This window comes from Scyliorhinus canicula, chromosome 21, assembly GCF_902713615.1.
Source record: "Scyliorhinus canicula chromosome 21, sScyCan1.1, whole genome shotgun sequence".
NCBI lineage: Eukaryota > Metazoa > Chordata > Chondrichthyes > Carcharhiniformes > Scyliorhinidae > Scyliorhinus > Scyliorhinus canicula.
In genome coordinates, this window is record NC_052166.1 from 2134088 (window position 1) to 2159903 (window position 25816).

General features: G+C 46.1%; 2 protein-coding genes across 4 annotated transcripts in view; both read left to right on the forward strand.

Moving 5' to 3' along the window:
- The window catches only part of LOC119955756 (H-2 class II histocompatibility antigen, A-D beta chain-like), a 215797-nt gene that overhangs the window by 106997 nt on the left and 82984 nt on the right, over positions 1 to 25816 (forward strand). The window lies entirely within an intron of this gene.
- On the forward strand, positions 446 to 7206 carry LOC119955763 (RLA class II histocompatibility antigen, DP alpha-1 chain-like). The gene is made up of 6 exons (XM_038782296.1): positions 446 to 682; positions 3020 to 3289; positions 4062 to 4343; positions 5758 to 5869; positions 5984 to 6058; positions 7043 to 7206. The coding sequence occupies exons 1-5, from the start codon at positions 619 to 621 to the stop codon at positions 6018 to 6020; spliced, it is 765 nt and encodes a 254-aa protein (XP_038638224.1). The 5' UTR covers positions 446 to 618; the 3' UTR covers positions 6021 to 6058; positions 7043 to 7206.

Sequence of the window (25816 nt, forward strand, 5' to 3'; positions counted from 1 at the left end):
GGTGAAAGAACTATTTCTCCAGTTCCTGCAATCTACATTGGATACATCCTACCTCTCCCACCTATTTCATCCCCAGATCCCTCTGTTATGCAGGAGCTGACTGGCTGTCCTCTCCCCCCCGCCCCCCCCCCCCATCCATTCACCCCTCAATTAAAGGCTTCCCCAAAAACCTCCTGCATTCACCTTGCCTTCAATCAATCCCCCTTCTATTATGTTGGTTGGTGGAAACTGCTATACCAGTCCCCCTGCCCACCTTCAATCTCTCCACTTCTACCACCTCCCACCACTCCAACGTGTCATTCCAGCCCGTAAGCATTTTGGGATGTTTTCCAAAATGTAAAAATACCTCAATATAAGATTATGTTGTTATTAAGTTTGTAATGTTTCCTGAAGAACTGGTTACCCACAGTCAATCGATGCCAAGTGATGACTGACGCTTGTAATTAATACTGTTGAAATGACAGGGATTGTGAAACGGTGTGTTTGGGTGGTGAGGTAAGAGATGCAGTATTGAATCACAGCGTAGTTGAAGCTACATCTATCAATGTACTGAGTTACACTTGGTCTCCATTCACATCACCTGAGAGATCCTGGAGAAACAGACGGTCATTTCTCAACATGGAACTCTGGAGCTGCCTAATAATCATCTCCTCACTGACAGCAGTAACGAGAGCAGAGATTGGTGAGTGTATTGTGGGGACACACTGCAGAGGAGGGGAGTTTGGGACCTGAACTCTTGCTGTGGAATTGGTCTTGTAGTTTTCTAGTCCCTGAGCAGCTCTGCCCAGGATGGAAGCTGACACTCGGAGATCCTCCGAATTGTTTTGTATTGGGAAGGGAGCGCGTGGGTGTGAGAGCTAGGAATGAAAACTCAGGTTTTGTGTCCTTAATCCAGTGTCTGTTTTTATCTCACTTACTGGCAGCTGCTGAATTCTGCCTCCAAGGGTGAGAGGCTCATGATTATGGCCTTAAGAGTTAATGGGTGAGACCTTAACTCATTCAAAACCCGCCCATCTACACAGGGTAAAAATCAAGCCAACTTTATCTGAATTTATTAAAACTAACAGCAGAAAAGAGGAGCATTTGAAATCTGATCAATTTTTCTCAACTATTCAGACACATATTTGGTATCAGTGTGGCTATGTTACTGGATTAGCAATCCAAATGCATGGGTCCAAATGTGACCAGGATATTGAAGAATTTTAATTCAATTCAATAAATTTTGAATAAAGAAAACTAGTCTCAGTAATGGTAACCATGAAACCCACTGGATGGGGAAAAAACCCATCTGTTCATTAATGTCCTTTGGGAGGGAGGGGGTATGAAATTTGGCGCCCATACCTAGTCTGACCTGCATGTGATTCCACAATGTGGTGACTCTTAATTGTGCTCTTGAATGGCTCAGGCAAATAAGATTAATTAAGTAAAGCCAGCATGGATTTTTTATAGCAATGAACAAGATGATGATTGGTTGTTTTGGTGAGGTAAAAGACAGCATTGATGGGAGAATGCAGTTGACCTGGCAGATATAAAATGCAACGCAACAGGCCAGCCAGCAAAGCTGAAACCCATGGAATTTCTTGTTGGAAGCAGGTTTCTTTGGGATTCTTTGAGGATCAGAATCACTGCTTTTCTCCCCTATATTAATGATCTTGACTTGTGCAGGACACAAGTTCAAAAGTTGCAGGTGGCACAATACTTGCAAGTACTGTAAACTGTGAGGAGGAGAGTGATAAATATCAAGAGGACATAGACACGCTGGTGGAATGGGCAGACACGTGGCAGATTACATTTTGTAGAGAAGTGTGAAGTGTTTCATTTTTGCAACAAGAATGTGGAGAGACAATCTAAAATGGTTCCATGTCTAAAGTGGTTGCAGAAACAGAGGGACTTGGCCCTATGCTCCTTTGAGTAAACCAATAAACAAATAAAATTCATTAACAGCCCTTAAAAGGGGTGCGGTAATTAAAACAAAATTACAAAGGAAACTTACCAATTTAAAATAATGTTACTGGGGCTGATGACACACTCCTGCCCCTGTGATGCCCATCGGGCATGGAAAGTCTCAAGTGTGATTATGGAAATGATGTTCTCCCTATCCAGGACACCTTGGGTGCTTTTATAACCATGGAAGAGGACTACTTCCCCATCCACCCCTGCCACCCTACCCTGCCACACAAATGCCTGCTGTCTTAACCTGTTAGTCACCCCCTTGGCAGGTTAAAGAGATGAGACTAAGTGTATATCAAATCATTGAAGGTGGCAGGACAGGTTGAGAGAATGATTAATGAAGCATTTGGTATTCTGAACTTTATAAACAAAAGCATAAAGTATGAGAGCAAGGAGGTTAGGTTAAATCTATACAGAACACTGGTTCAGACTTGAGTGGAGCATTGCATCCAGTGCTTTGCGCCACACTTTAGGAAGGATGTGAAGACGGAAAAGGTCATGAGAATGGTTCCAGGAATGAGGAACTTCAGATCCATGGATAGATTGAAGAAGCTGGGGTTACTGGGTTACAGGGATAGGGTGGAGGTATGGCCTTATGTGGGGTGCTCTTTCCAAGGGCCGGTGCAGACTTGATCGGCCGAATGGCCTCCTTCTACATTGTAAATTCTATGATTTTATGAAGCTGGGGCAGTTCTCCTTGGAGAAGAGAAAGTTGAGAGGAGATTTCAGAGAGCTGTTCGAAATCATGAGGGGTCTGGACAGAGAAACTGTTCCCATTGGCAGAATAAAGGTGATGGTGAAAGAAGCAATGGTGACTTGAGGAAAAACCTTTTCATGCAGGGCCTTGAATGCACTACCTCAGTGTGGTGGAGGCACGGTCAACCAAGAGTTTCAAAAGGGAATTAGATGATTACATGAAGGGAAAAGACTTTCAAGGCTATGGGGAAAGAGCAGAGGATTGGGACTGGTTAAGTTGCTCTTGCAAACAGCACAGCAAGATGGGCTGAATTCCACAATCTATCCATTCACTGATTCTTTCTCTGTGCTTTCTTCCCTAATTTATCTCAAGATGTTGATTCTATCAATTCATACCAGTACTATGGTTACACTCCGGATTCAGAAAATTCACTGTCCGCTTTCGCAATAAATGCCTTTCCCTTTATGTTCATGCATCATGGACTGGAAAAGTTTATTATAAATGGGAATGAGACAGATGGAAAAAAGGAACTGGGCGAGGATGAAGCGACTTTCGTTCGAGAGATAATACGTAGGTTCCAGCTGAGACTTCAACGCCTCACCAAGGAGTTGGTGAAACAGACAGGAACAAAGATCGTCCACAGTAAGTTGTTCATTTACAGATTCAATATCTATTCACTGTGGCCCTGAGCACGAACGTTAGTGCACTCAGATTTAGTGATGTATATATCGACTGAATGAATTTAAGAAGGAAATAAATTTCAGGACTCTAAATGTTCTAAGGGGTATTGTGAGAGTGCGGGAGAAGGGCATTGAGATAGAGGATCAACCATGTTCTTATGGAATGATGTAGCAGGCTTGAGGGGCTGAATGGCCATCTCCTGCCCCTATTTTCTATGTTTCTGTATGGGGACCATAGGAGTTTTGCTAACTGTACCAATAGTCTAAATGTATTCCTCGAACATCCTCTCTCTTACTTGGGTCTTGGGACCAGCTGTAAAATAAGGGAATTATTAGACCATAGAACATACAGTGCAGGAGGCCATTCGGCCCATCAAGTCTGCACCAACCCACTTAAACCCTCACTTCCACCCTATCCCCGTAACCCAATAACCCCTCCTATCCTTTTTAGTCACTAAGGGCAATTTATCATGGCCTATCCACCTAACCTGCACGTCTTTGGATTGTGGGAGGAAACCGGAGCACCCGTAGGAAACCCACGCAGACAGGGGGAGAAAGTGCAGACTCCGCACAGACAGTGACCCAGTGGGGAATCAAACCTGGGACCCTGGCTGACCCTGTGATAGCCACAGTGCTATCCACTTGTGCCACTGTGGTGCCCATATTGTGTTGTGTGAAAATGCTGTATGGGTATATGTTGTTGTTACAGTTTTTTACTCTTATATCTGCTGTAGAAAAGCCCGTTGTTCACATCTATACTGAGGAAAATTACACCCCAGGTCCGCCAAACACCTTGTACTGTTACGCAGAAAAATTTTACCCTTACGAAATTGAGGTCACCTTCCTGGTCAATGGGAATCCATTCACCGAGCCGAGTGAATCATCAGAAACAATGGTTGCTGCAGACTGGACATTTCATGTTTTAAAATACATCAGGATCAATCCACAGGAAGGAGACACCTACAGCTGCCAAGTTGATCATGTCAGTCTCGATAAACCAATGGTTGTTTTAATGGGTACGTTTGATGTTAAATTATTGTGAACTGCATTTAACAAGATTAAGAAAGTATTAATTGTATATTAATTGTATTATATTGCAGGCAGGTTGTAGGCATTTACTTGTGTCCCGTAGAAATAGACAGTCTAAAATTGCGGTTATTGGGTTAGGATGTGTATGCATGTAATGTGTAAATCTGTAAATATATGGAAGGGTGTAAAGATTTGCTCCAGTTCCATTCTTCACCATCTTCAAAGACACAGAATTACAGGACCAGCAATTTGCATCCAAGGTTTTAAACATCTTCAGGGAATTCCACCAAATCTGCCAGACCTGCAATTGCCACCCTGCATTTGACTGCTGCCATGCCCCTCCCCACCCCTCCGAGACTGAGAATCTGTTTGACACACTGCACAAACATTATGGTGTTAAAACCTCTTACATGTGGAGGAACTCAACTTCTGCATTCCCTCTGTGTTCTACAGACCCCAGCCCATTCCTGGCAGGTCAGATGAGATAAAACGACCACTCCTTACTCCCACCTCCCTCTAAACCAGTGTGTTGGTTTAGTGCATTTGGGTCACCCTCATCTCAGGGGTCAGAAGATTATGGGCGTGATCTAACAGCTGTGCAGTGCCCAACCCAGTACGCAATGCCCTGGAACCACTGGCAATGGCACCCAGATGCCATCCTAACACTGACAGGGTGCCCAGGTGGCAGTGCCAAGGTGCACAGGTGTAATTTTGCCCATGCCGGGTATTGGGCCCGGGGGTACCCTGCTCTTATGAGGTGGGGTGTAGGGCGCTCAAGGACTGGGGCGGGGGGGGGGGTCTCAAGATTGTGATGCCATTTTTAAAGGATTGTAAAATACACCAGTGAATTTTCCTGCAATCCTGGTTAACCATCATCCTTCAACTTGCATAGCAAAACGCACAAAGGTCATTCATCCCATTCCAGCTCTTTAATTAATTAAGGGCAGCAAGGTGGGCAGTGGTTAGCACAGTTGCTTCACAGCTCTAGGGTCCTGGGTTCGATTCCCAGCTTGGGTCACTGTCTGTTCAGAGTCTGTACGTTCTCCCCGTGTGTGCGTGGGTTTCCTCCGGGTGCTCCGGTTTCCTCCCACAGTCCAAAGATGTGCAGGTTAGGAGGATTGGCTATGATAAATTGCCCTTAGTGTCCAAGAAAGGTTAGATGGCGTTACAGGGATAGGGTGGTGTGGGCTTAGGTAGGGTCCTCTTTCCAAGGTCAGGTGCAGACTTGATGGGTGAATGGCCTCCTTCTGCACTGTAAATTCTATGATGGTTCTGTGAATTCACTCTACGTGAAATGCATCCAGAACTTTCTCAGGCACTGTACAAGTATAAGTCTTTGATCAGTAAACACTGGCTACATAAACAAAGATTAAACCTGCTGTTTTTTGACATTTTAAACAGACCAGCCTCCTCCACAGCCCCACATTGGGACCATTGTCTGTGCTGTTGGAGTTATTGTTGGTGCTCTTGGGTTGATGGTAGGTCTGTACCTGGTTACAAAGCTGTGCAGCAGGTGAGTTTCTTCTCTTTATTGTGACTGATTCTGTTCCCACATTCACCCAATGCTTTAGTTTATGTTGGGATTTATAAAGTGACAGCTTCAACATGTTTATCAATTCATTTACAGACAGGGGAAACCTTGTTCCAGTCAGTTCTGCAAATGATAACTTTGTGATCAAGGATGGAAATATCACTGATTAAGGTTTGTATCATTAAACCTGCTGATAATCACTTTTTAACTGATGTGTCTCTGTCAGTCAGACACAGCAGTCACATAACCACAGTACACATGTCCTCGAGCAGTGTAAGACACTGACATCATTAGACTTTGATTGGTACAAACCCTGGGCATAAAACATGGATTTAAATGATGAAGATTAACCTGGGAGAGGAACAGATCAGATTCACAGCTTTGCAGAGACTTCAAAAATATTCATCAATTCGATTCAGAGACAAAATAGGCAGATGAAGGAATTAGGTATACCATAATTATTGTGACCTTTACTCTGTATCTAATCCCGTGCTATACCTGTCCTGAGAGTGTTTGATGGGGACAGTGTAGAGGGAGCTTTATTCTGTATCTAACCCCGTGCTGTACCTGTCCTGAGAGTGTTTGATGGGGACAGTGTAGAGGGAGCTTTATTCTGTATCTAACCCCGTGCTGTACCTGTGCTGGGAGTGTTTGATGGGGACAGTGTAGAGGGAGCTTTACTCTGTATCTAACCCCGTGCTGTACCTGTCCTGGGAGTGTTTGATGGGGACAGTGGAGAGGGAGCTTTACTCTGTATCTGACCCCGTGCTGTGCCTGCCCTGGGAGGGTTTGATGAGGACAGTGTAGAGGGAGCTTTACTCTGTACCTAACCCGTGCTGTACCTGCCCTGGGAGTGTTTGATGGGGACAGTGTAGAGGGAGCTTTACTCTGTATCTAACCCCGTGCTGTACCTGTCCTGGGAGTGTTTGATGGGGACAGTGTAGAGGGAACTTTACTCTGTATCTAACCCTGTGCTGTACCTATCCTACAAATGTTTTATGGGGGCAGTGTCGAGGGAGCTTTACTCTGCCTCTGAACTGGGACTGTGCAATTCCAAGAAGTAACACGAACAAACACTGATCATCTTTGTAATACTTTTACAGCAGTTTTGATATTTGATATAACGAATATTTTTCCTGTCTTTTACTTTATTAGACATCATTGGGAGGAGGGAGAGCAGTCGTCTGCACCTGTTGGATGTTTTCAGAATGTCATATCAAATATTAATCAAGTTTCATTAATTGTTCAAGTACTGTTTGTACATTGCAGTCAATGTAAAGGAATTGTGGAAATCTATTAAAAATGATCAATAGACTGAATTGTATCATGCTTGTGATTTTCTGGGCAATGTGATATATATGATGAAATAACTAATGGTGAAATATGTCAATGACACTAATCTCTAACCACCTCATTCAACCCCTCTACTTCTCTGTGTTACACTGATTCTGTTGGCGTGGACGAGGTTCTACCAGGAAGTCCCTCCTCTTCCTCTGACAATGTCACAACTTCTTTAACATTCGCCTGAACAAGTTGACATCTCATTGGGTGAATAGCAGTTCACCTCCTCAAAGAATCATCGGGACTCGAAACGTTAGCCCTTTTCTCTCCCTACAGATACTGCCAGACCTGCTGAGATTTTCCAGCATTTTCTCTTTCGTTTCAGATTCCAGCATCCGTAGTAACTTGCTTTATTTAGTGCTCCTCCTCAGTACGACACGGAAAGAGAAACTATGCACAGCTCCTGCAGTGTCTCTCAGCAGCGACAGTGCTAGCAGAGAGCCAGGCTGTTAGTCCAGTGGTCACTGTCTCCCACGCAGATCACAGGGGTCATCATTATATCCAAACACCACGACTTAAATAAGTAATCTGGGCAGACAATACCTTTCAGTGCTAAGGACTGTTTCAATGCTAGATTGAGGTGGATGTGGTGATCACAAGTTAACCAGATGCAACACAACTGAGCGACCACTAGAGGGAGCACGGGAGAGCCATATAAATAGAACAGGACAAGAAGTGGAAAACACTCTTCACAGCAGGGGGGCTGGTAAGCAGGACACACAGCAAGCAAAGCTGGTAGTTAGCACTGGAAGGTAGTTCTAGGTCGAGCTCTGGAAACTGAACGAACCCACAATAAAGCATCTTCTCCACACTTGAGACTGCGAGCTTTATTAAGACACGAGGAACAACACATGGTACCCAGGAGTGATTTCAGACGCTTATGACAGGACAACTCAGCTGCAGATACAGAAAACAAAAAAAAAAAATGGCATGGAAATCTCAACCAAGAATGGCATGGAGATCTCCTGCTGGACATTCGACTTGGGAAGACATTGCTGATGAGAGGATGTGCCTTGGATACCCACTTCACCTGGACACGACTGGAAAAGTAAGAAGTGTCTGGGAAAGGTTTAAACAAATGTTCGATTTCGGTATCATAGCATATGATGCAGCAGCCGCCTCAGACGAAATTAAAATAGCAATCCTCATCGAAGGACATGAAGCTAGGAAAGTTTATAATGGATTTAAATACTCAAAAGGTGAAGACAAAAACAGCTTACAAACGTTACTAAACAAATTTAAAGAGTACTGTGAGAAATTTGAACAGCAAGACATACTCAGAGTCCAAACTGCACAGAGACTGAGTGATGCAAAACTTAGAAAATCACGAAAAGAGCAAGAAATCGCGAATGAAAAGTACAGATCAAAAAGAAGAAATAAAAAGAATTTCTCACAAAGCCAAAACGCTGAAATCCAGTCCAGATCGGAAAGAAAAGGTAACTTACAACTTTTAGAAAGAAAAAACGCTGAAATCCGCGATAAAATGGCGTCGGAGCACATTTTGCAGTCTCTGGTAAGCAAAGAACTACAAATCGCGTCTGCGCATGCGCCGGAACCGGAAGTCGCGCATGCGCCGGAACCGGAAGTCGCGCATGCGCAGTTTACAAAAGATCGCGGCGCCGATCGTTATGCGCATGCGCAAGCCGCGCATGCACAGTCAAAAAAAGTCTTCGTCGCGGACCGTCATGCGCATGCGCAAGCCGCGCATGCGCAATGGACACCGAACCGCACAAGGAAAGAAAGCCGATTTGCGCATGTGCAAGTCGTTCCTACGCGTGACGTCATGACGTCTGAGAATCCTGACCACGCCCACTTAAAAGGGAAATGCCCGAAAATTGAAACCAAGACACTTAAAGTGGTAAAACCAAATTTTCTTGCCTCAGAACACAGAAAAACGCCTGAACTTAAACCAACAGTGAAAAACAACTTGCACAAAACCTTGGAAAAAGCTGCCTTCACCACACACAGTGAAGCGAACAAAAAGAATTCCGAAACAACAAAAGATGATTTGTTTTTCGACGATTACCTCTCAGACCTGACTGGGTCAGTCGGATATGCTTATCACAGCATCAGCGACACGGTTGCAAAGTACAACACGAACCAACTCGTGGTAGATGAATCCAACCAAAATGCTTTGGTTTTCGGAGAATACTACTCAGACACAGCTGAGTCTGTCGGATATGCTTATCACAGCATCAGCGACACGGTCGCAAAGTTCAACACGAATCAACTCGTGGTAGAAGAAGCCAACCAAGATGAAATGACTTTCAAAGAATACTACTCAGACATGGAGGAGTTATTTGGACATGCTGATCACAGCATCAGCGACACCGTTGCAAAGCTCAACACGAATCTACTCATGGTAGATGAATCCAACACCATGATGCCATGGCAGCTCGTCGATACATTGGATGACAGCAATACCCTAGACGAAGACGACGCCACACAGAGAGCACAGGAAGACTCCACAGAGCGAGCGATGACAGGCTCCATAGTGCGAGTGATGAAAGACTCCAACAGGGATGCAAGCAAACACTCCCGGGCGGACACCAAGCATGAACAAGACCATGAAGGTAAACCCGCTGTACCTGAGCAACCGCAAGCAGACTATGAAAGTCTACCAAGCTCACAGGAACAAGAAGAAAAAGCAGACTATGAAAGTCCAACACGCTCACAGGAACAAGAAGAAAGAGCAGACTATGAAAGTCCAACACGCTCACAGGAACAAGAAGAAAGAGCGGACTATGAAAGTCCAACACGCTCACAGGAACAAGAAGAAGACAATGCACCTCTGCCCACTGCATGCGAAAACAGTGACAAGGTGCTCGCACTCGACGTACGGGATCACAGTGAGACTGACAGTTCTCAGCTTGTCTGTACAGAAGCACAGAGTCGGGCCACCCAACAGTCCAGAGAGACGATGCCGAAAGAAAACATGCAGATTTTGACTCCAGAAGAGGAGCACCTGGAGCCCAGAGAGACAACGCCAAAAGAAAACATGCTGATTTTGACTCCAGAAGAGGAGCACCTGGAGTCCACAGAGACAATGCCGAAAGAAACCATGCAGATTCTGACTCCAGAAGAGGAGCACCTGGAGTCCAGAGACATCAAACAAAAAGAAACCATGCAAATTTTGACTCCAGAAGAGGAGCACCTGGAGTCCAGTGAGACAACATCAACAGAAATCATGAAGATTTTAACTCCAGAAGCGGAGCACCAAGAGTCTAGAGAAACCACCTCAACTGAAATCATGCAGATTTGGACTCCAGAAGAGGAGCGCCGAGAGTCCACAGACACCGCGTCAAATGTAATCAAGAAGACTTTGACTCCGGAAGACGAGCACCAAGAAAGCAAAGATGCGGAATCCAATTCTCCACAACTGATTGATGTCACCTGCACCGATGCAACATCAGATCATTCGCACCACTCGCAAGACGGAATGCTCAATGACTCAAATTATCCACTCGGGACACTCACAGAGTATAACAAGAAAAACAAAAGTCAAAAGAAACACAGCAAGAACAAAAACAACAGGAAGCGCGACAAGACCAACAACAATAGCAAGAAGCACAGCAGAAACGAGAACGACAACAGCAAGAAGAAAAGCAACATGAAGCGCGACAAGACAAACAACAATAGCAAGAAGCACAGCAGAAACGAGAACGACAACAGCAAGAAGAAAAGCAACATGAAGCGCGACAAGACAAACAACGATAGCAAGAAGCACAGCAGAAACGAGAACGACAACAGCAAGAATAAAAGCAACATGAAGCGCAACAAGACAAACAACAACGTCAGGCACAAAGATAGCGACAACGACAGGGACAGAAACAACAAGAATGGCAACAAACACAACAAAGTCAGGAACAAAGATAGCGACAACACCAAAGACAGAAACGACAAAAACAGCACCAAGACCGGCAACGAGAACAACAAAGTCAGGAACAACGACAGTGCCAACACCAAAGACGGAAACGACAAAAACAGCGACAAGTACGGCAACGAAAACAACAAAAACAAGAACGACAGAAACAACAGCAATGAAACAACGACTTGTACACAATGGAACTACTTGGCACATGACGGACAATGCCACAGCGCATGGCAAAACGATGACAAGACTACAAACATGTCATGGGATGACGACGAATCGCATAAACACACGTCTGCTCCAGAACGAGCAAGCACACCAGCATCCAAGGCGGATGAGACAATAAATCAACACCACAAGCACAGAAAAAAAAAAAGTCCATGCCAGTCAACATCAGTGATGTGACCATGCAGACACCTCGGGATGACGCATTGGGTACTTAAGATAACAAGGAACACCAACAACATTCACAGCGGACTTGCAATATCAATATCACCACGTCATCAACAACAAAAAGAAAAAAAAAGCTCTGAACAAATTCATCAAGTTTGGACTCATAAATGTTTTTATTAAGATTGGACATATAAATACATTGGCTTTGTTAACTAAGGCAATAGCATCATCACTTGTATAGATACGCATATCATAAGTTACTGTTTTGTATAAAATTTCTTTAATGATGTACAGAAACTATGTAATGAGAAAAAGGGGGATGTGGTGATCGTAGATTGACCAGATACAAACAACAGAGCAAACATGAGCGGGAGAGCTATAAATACACTGGGACAGGATGTACAATTTTCTTTAACGATGTTCAGAAAATATGTTAAGAGAAAAAGGGGGATGTGGTGATCACAAGTTAACCAGATGCAACACAACTGAGCGACCACTAGAGGGAGCACGGGAGAGCCATATAAATAGAACAGGACAGGAAGTGGAAAACACTCTTCACAGCAGGGGGGCTGGTAAGCAGGACACACAGCAAGCAAAGCTGGTAGTTAGCACTGGAAGGTAGTTCTAGGTCGAGCTCTGGAAACTGAACGAACCCACAATAAAGCATCTTCTCCACACTTGAGACTGCGAGCTTTATTAAGACACGAGGAACAACACAGTGGACAGTCAGGAGCCTGTGTCACTCTTTGTAGAAGAGCTTTGGGAAGGGGAACTCTCCGACTATCCCGGACAACATTCCTGACTGAAACACCACCCCTGAAAAGAGAGTTGTTGAAGCTTTTCATCTATCACTCATCAGGCCAAAAACAAGAATGCTAAATTTCAAACCATCAGGTGCTGATTGGTTGCCCTATTGATTCTGGTTACCATGGTGAAAACAACAGAGATCATTGGCTCTTTGAGCTCCCAGATAATTCAAAAAGTTGCAATGCTTGACATATTCTTTTTGTTTGTGGAGAACAGGTCCCTGTGTATGAATGTAAGTCGTTTCTAACAAGTATAAATGAACCATATTACAAGCCCAACTGAAGATCTTATTAGTGTTGTTAGTGTAACTATTAGCGCACACATTGCATTACTGTTTATGGAATCTTGATGTGTAGAATTAGTTACATTTACCCGGTCAAGAACAGTGAATGTATTACAAATTTGGTTAAGCATTTTGAGATCCTCAAAGTCACACTTGAAGTGCCAATATCTGATTTATCATACGTAGATACATACATAGAAAATATAAGCAGGAGAGGCCTTTTGGACCTTCGAGCCTGCTCTGCCATTCATTATGATCATGGCTGATCATCAAGTTCAATGCTCTTATCCCGCCTTCGCGTCATATTCCTTGATCCTTTTAGCCCCAAGAGCTATAATCTAATTCCTCCTTGAAATTGCACAACGTTTCCGCCACAGCCACTTTTTGTGGCAGTGAATTCCACAGATTCACCACTCTCTGGGTGAAGAAATTTCTCCTCACCTCAGTCCTAATAAATCATAAATGTGGCTTAAATGTTCACAATGCATCTTTCCATGAATCCAGACCAGAGAATCAAAGAATGGTTCCAGTGCTGAAGGAGACTTTTCGGCCTTTCTTGTCCATGCTAGCTCTCTGCAAGTGTAACTCTTCTAGTATGACAACCAACCTTTTCCCTGCAATAAATAGTTTCTCTTCAGGTATTATTTGAAATTCCTTCCTAAAAATTCCAATGGAACTTGCCTCCATCACACACATGAAATTAGTTCCAGATCCTAACCACTCACTGTGTGATAAATGTTGCTCCTTGTGTCACTATTGGGCATTTTGCCAATCATCCGTGATGTTTGGTTCTTGATCATCTGCCAATGGGAAGTTTTTCTCTCTCTGTCCAGGTCCCTCCTGTGTTTTATCTAGTCTCCAGATTATTCCGTGTTAGGTTTTCCGTAGAATCACAGTATAGCAGAATGCTGAAGGAGTCCATTCAGCCCTTTCAATCTGCAAGAGCTCTTTCAAAGATAAATACAGGGGATAATGTGATACAGGCATGGGAATAGCGGTGTTTCCGTTACTCTGACGCTATTCATCCTTTAATCCTCTCCTTTAACCTGTTTATGCAGCCGACACTACCTAATCCAGGAGTGAACACTCCATAGTATGCCCCTGGAAGATTTCTTTTTTTAAATTACTTTATCAGAGTTACAAAGCCAGAGCTCAGAGTGTGGGCAGGGGCAAACCCCTAATCCAGCTCCTTGCCTGCTCCAAAAACTAATTCAACTTGAATCCAATTCATGTCCCCACAAGAGAGACATACCGGATCCAGACATTACACCTCACGCTCATCTTAGCCAAAAGGCCAAGAGGCGATGTCCCTAGAAGGTTTCTGGCCAATTGTTGTCGAAGAAATGCTGAGGAATCCTGAAAAAAATTATAAAGAAAAGGAAGCAGTCGGATAAAACTGGGATATAACTGATTCCTCAATACTCAATATGGTGACCAGATCCTCACTTGATACCCTACTTTTGAAAGTTTTGCAGATGATGACTGCTGACATCATTAAAGTCACCCGGCTTGTTGACACAGAATATTAGCACTCACTCTTCCAGAGGACCCTAGCATCACAGATGTTCAGTAAATTCAATTCACCCTGTCATAATATACATCACACTCATTAATATTTATTATCTAAAAAAAAGGGGAGAGAGATGTCATAATATACATCTGTGTATATAATGGAGTGCAGACAGGCAGTGATTGACACACAGGATGGCCAGTAAGCACACAGAACAGTGCAGCCAATCACCAGACAGGACACAACCACTATAAAGCCTGAGGGCACTAGTTTTCCAGCTCTCTCGGGACCCAGCCACTGAGACAGAGTTCATGAGCTAGCCCGTGCAAACAGCATGCGGTAGCTAGTATGTCTGGTTAGGCTACTACTAGGTCTCCAGTCAAGTCAGTGATGAGACCATCAATTCACGCGACACGTGGTTAGAAGTGAACAGTGTTTTTAATCGTCTTACAACAGAGCCTGCCTGTGATGAAATGAACTCTAGATGAACTGGCAGGCAGGCTCCGACTGCCAAGCTTTATACAGCCAGTGGTGGGGAGGAGTCATGGGCAGAGCCAAGGGTGGAGCCCAGTACAAACTTCCGTACATTCCCAGTACACCTCCCCCTAGGGGCAGAGCCACGCAACTGCTCGTGTGCCAAGCTTACAGAGGCATGGTACAACATGTGTGATAACAGTGTGAATTATGCTATTATGATTCACCACAGTCAGTATAGTGCCAACTCACAGTTGAACATGTATAGTAGTTCAGACATTAAATAAAAGAGTATTGCATCTTATCACGTGTTGGAGGTCTGTCTCTCGCTACACTGCATCAAGTGCAGTCCACATCGACCCAGCCTGCCTAATACATCACACCCCACTTGATATCAAGAAATGGCTGGAGGCGTTGGACACTGCAAGGGCTATGGGACCCTGACAATATTTCGGCAGTAGACCTGAAGACTTGTGCTCCAGAACTTGCCGCACCCCTGGCCAAGCTTTTCCAGTACAGCTACAACACTGACACCTACCCGGCAATGTGGAAAATTGCCCAGGTGTCCTGTACACAAAAAGCAAGCAAATCCAACCTGGCCAATTAATACCTCCTCAGTCAACTCTCCATCATCAGTAAAGTGATGGAAGGGGTCATCAACAGTGCTGTCAAGCAGCACTTACTCAGCAATAACCTGCTCACTGACGCTCAGTTAGGGTTCTGTAGCCACCTGGGGTGGCCACTTCCCTATTCCAAAATGGAGGCCCGCAAAGAATGCAGGGAAAATCGGCCAGCCACAGGACAAACAAGCAGGTGCAAGGTTTCCTGTGTATTAAGATTTGCAGAACCCAGACAGAACCGAAACCAATAGCCATCTACATACTAATGAGCAATCCCCAGAAACAATCAGAAACACTGAAGCAATTGGGACCAAACCAGACTCCCCGGCGCCAGCGGGAGCCAGGACAAAGGCAGGCCAACGGATAGGGCCCGTCCAACGATCAGGGAACAGCTCCAGTATTGGAGAAATCGATAAAAACGATTGGGACATGGTCCAATTAATTGGGACCAAGTCCGGGGCCCGCCCAAAAGGGCGCGAAACCCCTGCGGACTATAAAGTAGAGTCCCCAAGTTCAGTTCGCTCTCTTGGCCTTGGCTCTCAGTGAGGAGAAACCTGCCTAACAGCTCTTGGCAGCTCTCAAAGAACTCTTGACCATGACTCTCATCAAGGAGAGACCTGCCTAGTAGTTGCACCAACCAAGTAAGTCTCCAGTCAATGCATGCTACGAGATAGGCACTCCTAGCTACTTGTCCATACCAGCTTGAAGCCTGCAGACTCAGAACTGGACAAAGGCCATTGTTCCTCTGACCTGGTGGGCCATTTGAAAGCTAAGTATAGGCCTTTAGTTGTAGTGATAGTCTAGTAAGTAGAGTTTTATGCATGAATAGTGATTGACTGTGTGTATAATAAATGTGTTTTGATTTGAAACTTACTAACTGGTGCATTGAGTTATTGATCAGCACTTGGCTTTGAACCTCATGGTGGTATCAGAAAGATACCTGGCGACTCTAGAACAAAGGTTATTAAAACAGAGCAATTAAGTAAAAGCATAACGAGCAACAGTTCTGCCAGGGTCACTCAGCTCCTGACCTTATTACAGCCTTGGTTCAAACATGGACAAAAGAGCTGAATACCAGAGATAAGAGTGACCCTCTGACAATGCGATGTAGAGGCAGCATTTGAACGAGTATGGCAACAAGGGCCCTGAACAAAACTGGAGTCAATGGTAATCAGGGGAGAAACTCCGCTGGCTGGAGAAATACCTAGCACAAATGAAGATGGATGTGATTGTTGAAGGTCAGTCATCTCAGCCCCGGGACATTACTGCAGGAGTTCCTCAGGGTACTGTCCAAGGTCCAACCATCTTCAGCTGCTTCATCAGTGATCCTCCTTCCATCATAAGGTCAGAAGTGGGGATGTTTGCAGATGACTGCCAATTTTCAGCACCATTCATGACTCCTCAGATACTGAAGGAATCCATGAGCAAATGCATCTAGACCTGAACAATATCCAGCCTTGGGCTGTCAAGTGGTAAGTTACATTCGCTCCACACAAGAGCCAGGCAATGACCATATCCAATAAGAGACAATCAAATCATTGCCCCATGGCATTCAATGGTATTACCATCACTGAACGTTCACTCCCTTCACCACTAACTCACATTTGCAGCCTTGTGTACTATCTACTGTAGTAACTCACCAAGGTTTCTTAGGTAGCATCTTCCAAACGCATGATAGCTACCAACTAGAAGGACAGAAGCAGCAGGTACATGGGAACATAATGAGCTGGAAGTTTCTCATTGAGCCACACATCATCCTGACTTGGAAGTATACCGGTCATTCCTTTACTGTCACTAGGTCAAAATCCTGGAACTCTCTTCCCAAAGCACAGTGGGCGTACCTACACCATATGGAATGCAGTGGTTCGAAAGTGAAGCTCACCACCATTTCTCAAGAGCATTAGAGATTGGCAACAAATGCTGGCCTAGTAGCGAAGCCCACAACCTGTAAAAATGAAATTTTAAAAAGTAATGTTCTCAAGCTGGGGGGTGGGCCGTCACACAGAGAAGCCGACATTTATACCGATGGCGCCCACATGTCTCGCCCACCATCAATTCAAGATTCCGTAAAGGCACCCTGTCATTTAAAAGATGGCAGATAACCCCAGAAGTACCAGGGAAACCTGATTGGAGGACTACAAGTGTCAGCCGCACTGCTGCTGTAGGTGCGCCGCAGAGCACGACCAGGCAAGGCTGCCAGAATCAGCAGTACCCGTGAAGTCCAGGTCGGAAGCCAAAACCTGAGGAATGTAGGAATTGCAGATATATTGTATCCTATGTAGATATTTCGGTAAACCTGGGTTAGTGTGTGATTGCTGTAGTCATGAGTTTAAAAATGCTAATTTGAAAGACAGCTCGGCTTCTTGGAGACAGAGGTGCAATTAAAGCAATGTAAAAGTTGGGCTAATTAAATTTTGTTTATATAAATGAGGTTCCCTGGGGGGTAGATAATTAGAGACATTGTGTTTAGCTTAGTAGGATGATGTAGTTAATGGGAGGAGCCAGGAAGCTCAAGCAGTAAGGTGTTGAGTTTTCAAATGAGCATTTTGATGACTCCTTCCATCAGTTTTAGATTGGGATGTGGACAGACAAGCAGCTTCTCTACAATAAGTGAGTTAAAGATTTGCCTGTGAACAGGGCAGGAGCAGTTCCTCAAATGCTGGCAGGTTAAACAGCAGTTTGAGACAGCCAAGAATCTGCAAGATATTTTCTAAAGGGTTTCTGTTTCTCCAAGTAGGGTAACTAAGACCCAAAGCAAGCATATCTGTTTGAAAACGGATTTTGACCCGAGATGGTGTTGTTTGAGTGGAGATAAAGACGTGATCTAACGGCCTCGCTACGCCTGGCGTGGATTCAGATGAGCCGGTTAGATAATAATAATCTTGATTATTGTCACAAGCAGGCTTACATTAACACGGCAATGAAGTTACTGTTAAAATCCCCTAGTTGCCACATTCCGGCGCCTGTTCGGGTACACAGAGGGAGAATTCAGAATGTCCAATTCACCTAACAGCACGTCTTTCGGGACTTGTGGGAGGAAACTGGATGAAATGTACGCAGACACTGGGAGATCGTGCAGACTCCACACAGGCAGTGACCAAAGCCAGGAATTGAACTTGCGACCCTAGCAGTGTGAAGCAACCGTGCTAACCACTGCCAAAATCGAGAACCGCACCGGTTGCAAATCAGTTTGCTCTTTATCTGGTCCGCTCCTGATGACGTGTTCCAGATCTCACCCAAAGATGGTGAGAAATGCATAAACTGCAATCTGCATTCATCTCAATCTGATCAGCGAGATTAAAGTTGAATCTACCGGCCTCCTGGTGTGTAATTGGCTCCCTAGCGGGAAATCATGCCGGCACCATTCAGTGCTCCTTTTTGAAAATGTGAAGCTGGCGTCGTGGCTGCTGAGGTAAGCTGCCATAGTCGGTAGCCATTTTTATTTTCTGGACATGCAGCTCAAAGGCACCAGAGCTGCTGCCCCAGTGCTTGGGAGGCTGTTGGGCTGGTTGGGCCGGCTGAAGTCTTCCATGTCAGAGGTCGCCCCGAGGCCGTGGGAGGCGGGAGAGCGAGCAGAGGGCAACAATGGAATGCAGATAGTGCCCCCCCCTCAGTGTTCTTCAGTAATCGTCATCTGACATGGTCTACTGCTATGTCTAGGTCCATCCCCAGATGGTGCCCGTTGGACCTGGACAACTCCATGGGATGGAGAAGCAGCTGGAATGAGCTCCAGAGGCCTCTGTGTCATCCATTCCTGCTGGCCCTGTCGTCTCCCAATGTTGATGCCCTCAGCGATGCTCCTCAGCAACTGGGCCATGTACTGCAGTGTCCCACCAATGTCTACCTTTGCCTGGCACATGTCCCTCAGTGGCTGGCACATGCTCTGCATTGCCTTGGCGATGACCACCTGAGACTGGGACAAACTCTGCAATGCCTCAGCAAGGTCCTGCTGCACTGAGGACACATCCTCCAGCAACATGCTGATGACGCCCTCAGCCATGATGTAAAGGTCCTCAGCCATGATGTCGAGACCCTCATCCATGGTGTGGAGCATCTCCGCCATGGTGCGGAGGCCCTCAGCCATGGTGTGGCCCTCAGCCATGGTGTGGAGGCCCTCAGCCATGGTGTGGAGGCCCTCAGCCATGGTGTGGAGGCCCTCAGCCATAATGTCGAGACCCTCAGCCATGTATGGAGGCCCTCAGCCATGGTGTGGAGGCCCTCAGCCACGGTGTGGAGGCCCTCAGCCACGGTGTGGAGGCCCTCAGCCATGGTGTGGAGGCCCTCAGCCATGGAGTTGAGGCCCTCAGCCATGGTCAGGAGGCCCTCAGCCATGATGTCAAGGTCCTCAGCCATGATGTCGAGACCCTTATCCATGGTTCGGAGGCCCTCATCCATGGTGTGGAGGCCCTCAGCCATTGTGTGGAGGCCCTCATCCATGGTGTGGAGGCCCTCAGCCATGGTGTGGAAGCCCTCAGCCATGGCGTGGAGGCCCCCAGCCATGGTCTGGACGCCCTCAGCCATTGTCTGGAGGCCCTCAGCCATGGAGTTGAGGCCCTCAGCCATGGTGTGGAGGCCCTCAGCCATGGTGTGGAGGCCCTCAGCCATAATGTCGAGACCCTCAGCCATGGTGTGGAGGCCCTCAGCCACGGTGTGGAGGCCCTCAGCCATGGTGTGGAGGCCCTCAGCCATGGTGTGGAGGCCCTCAGCCATGGAGTTGAGGCCCTCAGCCATGGTCAGGAGGCCCTCAGCCATGATGTCAAGGTCCTCAGCCATGATGTCGAGACCCTTATCCATGGTTCGGAGGCCCTCATCCATGGTGTGGAGGCCCTCAGCCATTGTGTGGAGGCCCTCAGCCATGGTCTGGAGGCCCTTATCCATGGTTCGGAGGCCCTCATCCATGGTGTGGAAGCCCTCAGCCATGGCGTGGAGGCCCTCAGCCATGGTCTGGAGGCCCTCAGCCATGGTGTGGAAGCCCTCAGCCATGGCGTGGAGGCCCCCAGCCATGGTCTGGACGCCCTCAGCCATGGTCTGGAGGCCCTCAGCCATGGAGTTGAGGCCCTCAGCCATGGTGTGGAGGCCCTCAGCCATGGTTTGGAGGCCCTCAGCCATGGTGTGGAGGCCCTCAGCCATGGTGTGGAGGCCCTCAGCCATGGTTTGGAGGCCCTCAGCCATGGTTTGGAGGCCCTCAGCCATGGTGTGGAGGCCCTCAGCCATGGTTTGGAGGCCCTCAGCCATGGTGTGGAGGCCCTCAGCCATGGTTTGGAGGTCCCCAGCCATGGTCTGGACGCCCTCAGCCATGGTGTGGAGGCCCTCAGCCATGGAGTTGAGGCCCTCAGCCATGGTGTGGAGGCCCTCAGCCAGATCTTTGACTGCTGCCTCCCCTGGGTGTGCATTCCTCCATGTGATGTGCATTTGCAACTGTGTGGTACTCATCAGATTGTGCCCCAGAAGCCTGTCCACCGCTGCCACCCTCTGAGGTGTGCATCTCTGCGCTGTTGAAGGTTGGGGTTGACAGCTGTGATGAATCAATGGTGTCCTCCTCGGAGCTCTCCTCTAAGGTGTTAAGATATTCTCTTGGGTTGCAGGGTGGGTGGGGGGGGCATGGGCCACCGCGGATGGCCTGGCCCCATTAGGTGGGAAACGTGCTGGGGAATGAACACGTGGTCACTGGGAGGAAAGAGTCATTGTTCCTCGACATGTATTACTCACGTTAATCAGGTTATCTGGGTGGGAGATGATGGATCCTCAAATCTGTGGCGCAGGCTGATCTCGGCATCGGTGACCAATCTGTCCAGCAACCACCTGGGCCTGTTCCTTATAGGGAGTGAGGATACATGTCCGGCTGAGTCCTCTTGTGTCGGTTTTAGGTCAACCTCTCTGCAGGGGACAAGGAAGGGCATTATGAGCCAAAAGCCTAGCGCATTGGGGTATCTGTGTCAGGTATGGGCATTGCACCTGGGCATGGAAGGGTAATGCTGGGGGGGTTTGCGGTGCCGGCTAATGATGTAAGTGGGGGGAGAGGGTTAAGGAATTGGCAGATGGGACGGGTACCAGGGAGCCGGTGTTAACTGATCTGTGCGGCCTGATGGAGGTCGTTGAGCTTCTTCCTGCATTGCAGGCCGTCCTCCTGCTGAAGCTGCTTGCCCTGATGGCCGCTGCCACTGCCTTCCAGGCGACATTGTTGCTGGGCCTCCGGCCTCCTCGAGGGAACAGGATGGCCCATCTTGCATCCAACAGCCTGTCCAGATCAGCGCCCCAAAGCGAGATGCTGGTCTAGTTGCTGCCGTTCTTCCTCTGTTTTGACTGGGAATGTGTGCTGAGGGAGCGTTTAAAAGCACCGATAAGCTGGGGCGCGATCTGGTGAATCAGTCGGCAAGAGAGCCTGGACTGGGGTGAATAGGCAGCATGGTAGCACAGTGGTTAGCACTGCTGCTTCACAGCACCAGGGTCCCAGGTTCGATTCCCAGCTTGGGCCACTGTCTGTGCGGAGTCTGCACATTCTCCCCGTGTCTACGTGGGTTTCCTCCGGGAGCTCCGGTTTCCTCCCACAAGTCCCAAAAGACATGCTGTTAGGTGAATTGAACATTCTGAATTCTCCCTGTGTAGAACAGGCGCCGGAATGTGGCGACGAGGGGATTTTCACAGTAACTTCATTGCAGTGTTAATGTAAGCCTACTTGTGACAATAGGATTTTAAAAAAAATTAAAGCTAGTGGGGGCTCATTTTCATGGGAAAACCCGCCAATTGCACCCAGAATTACACTTAGAATTTTTTACGTTAGATTGCTCTGAAAGTCAGCACTTGGGAGTTATTCGGCTAAATTCTCCAGTCCCTTAGCCACGTGTTTCTTGGTGACGCATTGTTCGTTGATGGTGGGATTCTGTACTCTCACTGCTTGTCAATGGGATTGAAGCCATCCCATGTTGCCAGGAAATCCAGGGGCCAGGGTGCACTGCCAGCAGGAAAAGTGAATCGCAATGGCCGTATAATTCAGGCCATTGTTTCATTGTATTTCTAAGAATTGTCTAATGGGCAATTGTATTTTCTTTACAATGTTAAAGTTAGTAATACAGTGTTAGTAATAACTTTTGTTTTAACGTACCATATCCTTATTTGTGCGTGGAATCACTCCTGGAGCTAGTTATCCTTTCCTCACAATTTTAAAAATTAAAATATTACAGTCTCTGTTCAGTATTCGAGCCACTGTGTCTGTGTTTGTGACTGTGTGCCATTTTGTGACTGTGATGTGTTTATGACTGTGTGTGTTTGTGACTGTGTTGTGTTTATGACTGTGTGTGTTTGTGACTGTGTGTGTTTGTGACTGTGTTGTGTTTGTGACTGTGTGTGTGTGTTTGTGACTATGTGTGTTTGTGACTGTGTGCGTTTGTGACTGTGTGTGTGTGTTTGTGACTGTGAGTAGTTGTGACTGTGTATGTTTGACTGTGTTGTGTTTATGACTGCATTTGTGACTGTGTTGTGTTTGTGACTGTGTGCGTTTGTGACTGTGTTGTGTTCATGACTGTGTGCGTTTGTGACTGTGTTGTGTTTGTGACTGTGTGTGTTTGTGACTGTGTTGTGTTTGTGACTGTGTGTGTTTGTGACTGTGTTGTGTTTGTGACTGTGTGTGTTTGTGACTGTGTGTTTGTGACTGTGTGTGTTTGACTGTGTTGTGTTCATGACTGTGTGTGTTTGTGACTGTGTTGTGTTTGTGACTGTGTGTGTTTGTGACTGTGTGTGTTTGTGACTGTGTTGTGTTTGTGACTGTGTGTGTGTTTGTGACTGTGTGCGTTTGTGACTGTGTGTGTGTGTTTGTGACTGTGAGTAGTTGTGACTGTGTATGTTTGACTGTGTTGTGTTTATGACTGCATTTGTGACTGTGTTGTGTTTGTGACTGTGTGCGTTTGTGACTGTGTTGTGTTCATGACTGTGTGCGTTTGTGACTGTGTTGTGTTTGTGACTGTGTGTGTGTTGTGACTGTGTTGTGTTTGTGACTGTGTTGTGTTTGTGACTGTGTTGTGTTTGTGACTGTGTGTGTTTGTGACTGTGTGTGTTTGTGACTGTGTGTGTTTGTGACTGTGTTGTTTGTGACTGTGTGTTTGTGACTGTGTATGTTTGTGACTGTGTATGTTTGTGACTGTGTGTGTGTTTGTGACTGAGTAGTTGTGACTGTGTGTTTTTGACTGTGTTGTGTTTATGACTGTGTGTGTTTGTGACTGTGTTGTGTTTGTGACTGTGTTGTGTTTGTAACTGTGTGTGTTTGTGACTGTGTGTGTTTGTGACTGTGAGTAGTTGTGACTGTGTGTGTTTGACTGTGTTGTGTTTATGACTGTGTGTGTTTGTGACTGTGTTGTGTTTGTGACTGTGTTGTGTTCATGACTGTGTGTGTTTGTGACTGTGTTATGTTTGTGACTGTGTGTGTGCGTTTGTGACTGTGAGTAGTTGTGACTGTGTATCTTTGACTGTGTTGTGTTGATGACTGTGTGTGTGACTGTTGCGTTTGTGACTGTGTGTGTTTGTGACTGTGTGCATTTGTGACTGTGTTGTGTTTGTGACTGTGTGTGTTTGTGACTGTGTTGTGTTTATGACTGTGTGTGTTTGTGACTGTGTTGTGTGTGTGTGACTGTGTTGTGTTTGTGACTGTGTGTGTTTGTGACTGTGTTGTGTTTGTGACTGTGTGTGTTTGTGACTGTGTGTGTTTGTGACTGTGCTGTGTTTGTGTCTGTGTGTGTTTGTGACTGTGTTCTGTTTGTGACTGTGTTGTGTTTGTGACTATGTTGTGTTTGTGACTGTGTGTTTGTGACTGTGTGTGACTGTGTTGTGTTTGCAACTGTGTGAGTTTGTGACTGTTGTGTTTGTGACTGTGTGTGTTTGTGACTGTGTTGTGTTTGTGACTGTGTGCATTTGTGACTGTGTTGTGTTTGTGACTGTGTGTGTTTGTGACTGTGTTGTGTTTGTGACTGTGTGTGTGTGTGACTGTGTTGTGTTTGTGACTGTGCGTTTGTGACTGTTGTGTTTGTGACTGTGTGCGTTTGTGACTGTGTTGTGTTTGTGACTGTGTGCGTTTGTGACTGTTGTGTTCATGACTGTGAGTAGTTGTGACTGTGTGTGTGACTGTTTTGTGTTTGTGACTGTGTGCGTTTGTGACTGTGTTGTGTTCATGACTGTGTCTGTTTGTGACTGTGTTGTGTTTGTGACTGTGTGTGTTTGTGACTGTGTGTGTGTGTTTGTGACTGAGTAGTTGTGACTGTGTGTGTTTGTGACTGTGTTATGTTTGTGACTGTGTATGTGTGTTTGTGACTGTGTGTGACTGTTGTGTTTGTGACTGTGTGCATTTGTGACTGTGTTGTGTTTGTGACTGTGTGTGTGTGTTTGTGACTGTGAGTAGTTGTGACTGTGTGTGTTTGTGACTGTGTTATGTTTGTGACTGTGTGTGTGTGTTTGTGACTGTGAGTAGTTGTGACTGTGTGTGTTTGACTGTGTTGGGGCCTCGTCCAGGATCAAAATAAAATTGGGGGCTTGTCCAGGATTTTAAAGTATAAATTCTTGCTTGGTTTGGGATGATTGATTTTAAAGATAGTGGATGTGTGTGGAACTGCTGCTTTCTTTCAGGTGATGAAGTTTAGAGACTGACTGGTACAATGGCTCTCAGTTGCAAAGAACTCCCTGGGTGTAAAAGAGGTCACTCGGGCTGGTTGACAAAGCGTGGATAAAACAAAACTTTTGGGTTTGGCAGACAAATTGCAGTAAGGAAGATTAGCATTTAAATATGCTGAATACACAGCCTGAATCATTAGAATTAACTAGAATTCAATTACAATTGATACAATTAGAAATGCAAGAAAAGGAGAGAATGGCTATGGCAGATTGAAACGGAACAGAGGTAAATTTATTTGATTTGATTTATTATTGTCACATGTATTAGTATACAGTGAAAAGTATTGTTTCTTGCATGCTGTACAAACAATGCATACTGTACATAGGGAAGGGAGGAGAGACTGCAGAATATAATGTTACAGTTATAGCAAGGTGTCAAGAAAAGAGCAACTTAATACGAGGTAGGTCCATTCAAAAGTCTGATAGCAGTAGGGAAGAAGCTGTTCTTGATTTGGTCGGTATGTGACCTCAAACTTTAGTATCTCCTTCGTGATGGAAGAAGATGGAAGAGAGTATGTCCGGGGTGCATGGGGTCCTTAATTATGCTGGCTGCCTTTCCGAGGCAGCGGGAATTATAGACAGTCAATGGATGGGAGGCTGGTTTGCGTGATGGACTGGGCTACATTCACGACCTTTTGTAGTTTCCTGCGGCCTTGGGCAGAGCAGGTTCCATACCAAGCTGTGATACAACCAGAAAGAATGCTTTCTATGGTGCATCTGTAAAAGTTGGACGACGAGGAGGCATTAACTTGCCTCAGGGTGGCCTCCCATAACCCAGACTCCAACTCACCACCGAACTCTTCCTCCCACTTCCTCTTCACCTCCCCCTATCGGAGCTTCCTCCATTCCATCAGCTCCTTATAAATCTCCGATACCCAGTCCCTCTTTTGACATTCCTTATCCTTTAGCCCCTGGGGTGGTAGGTGCGGGAAAGTCGATACCTGCCTCACTCACCTGCAAGCTGAGAAACCCATTC

Coding starts and splice junctions, on each gene's coding strand:
- LOC119955763 (XM_038782296.1), top strand. CDS start 619: ATGGAACTCTGGAGCTGCCTAATAATCATCTCCTCACTGACAGCAGTA. Junction 3,290..4,061: donor AGGAACAAAGATCGTCCACA/GTAAGTTGTTCA, acceptor TATCTGCTGTAG/AAAAGCCCGTTGTTCACATC. Junction 5,870..5,983: donor GTTACAAAGCTGTGCAGCAG/GTGAGTTTCTTC, acceptor ATTCATTTACAG/ACAGGGGAAACCTTGTTCCA.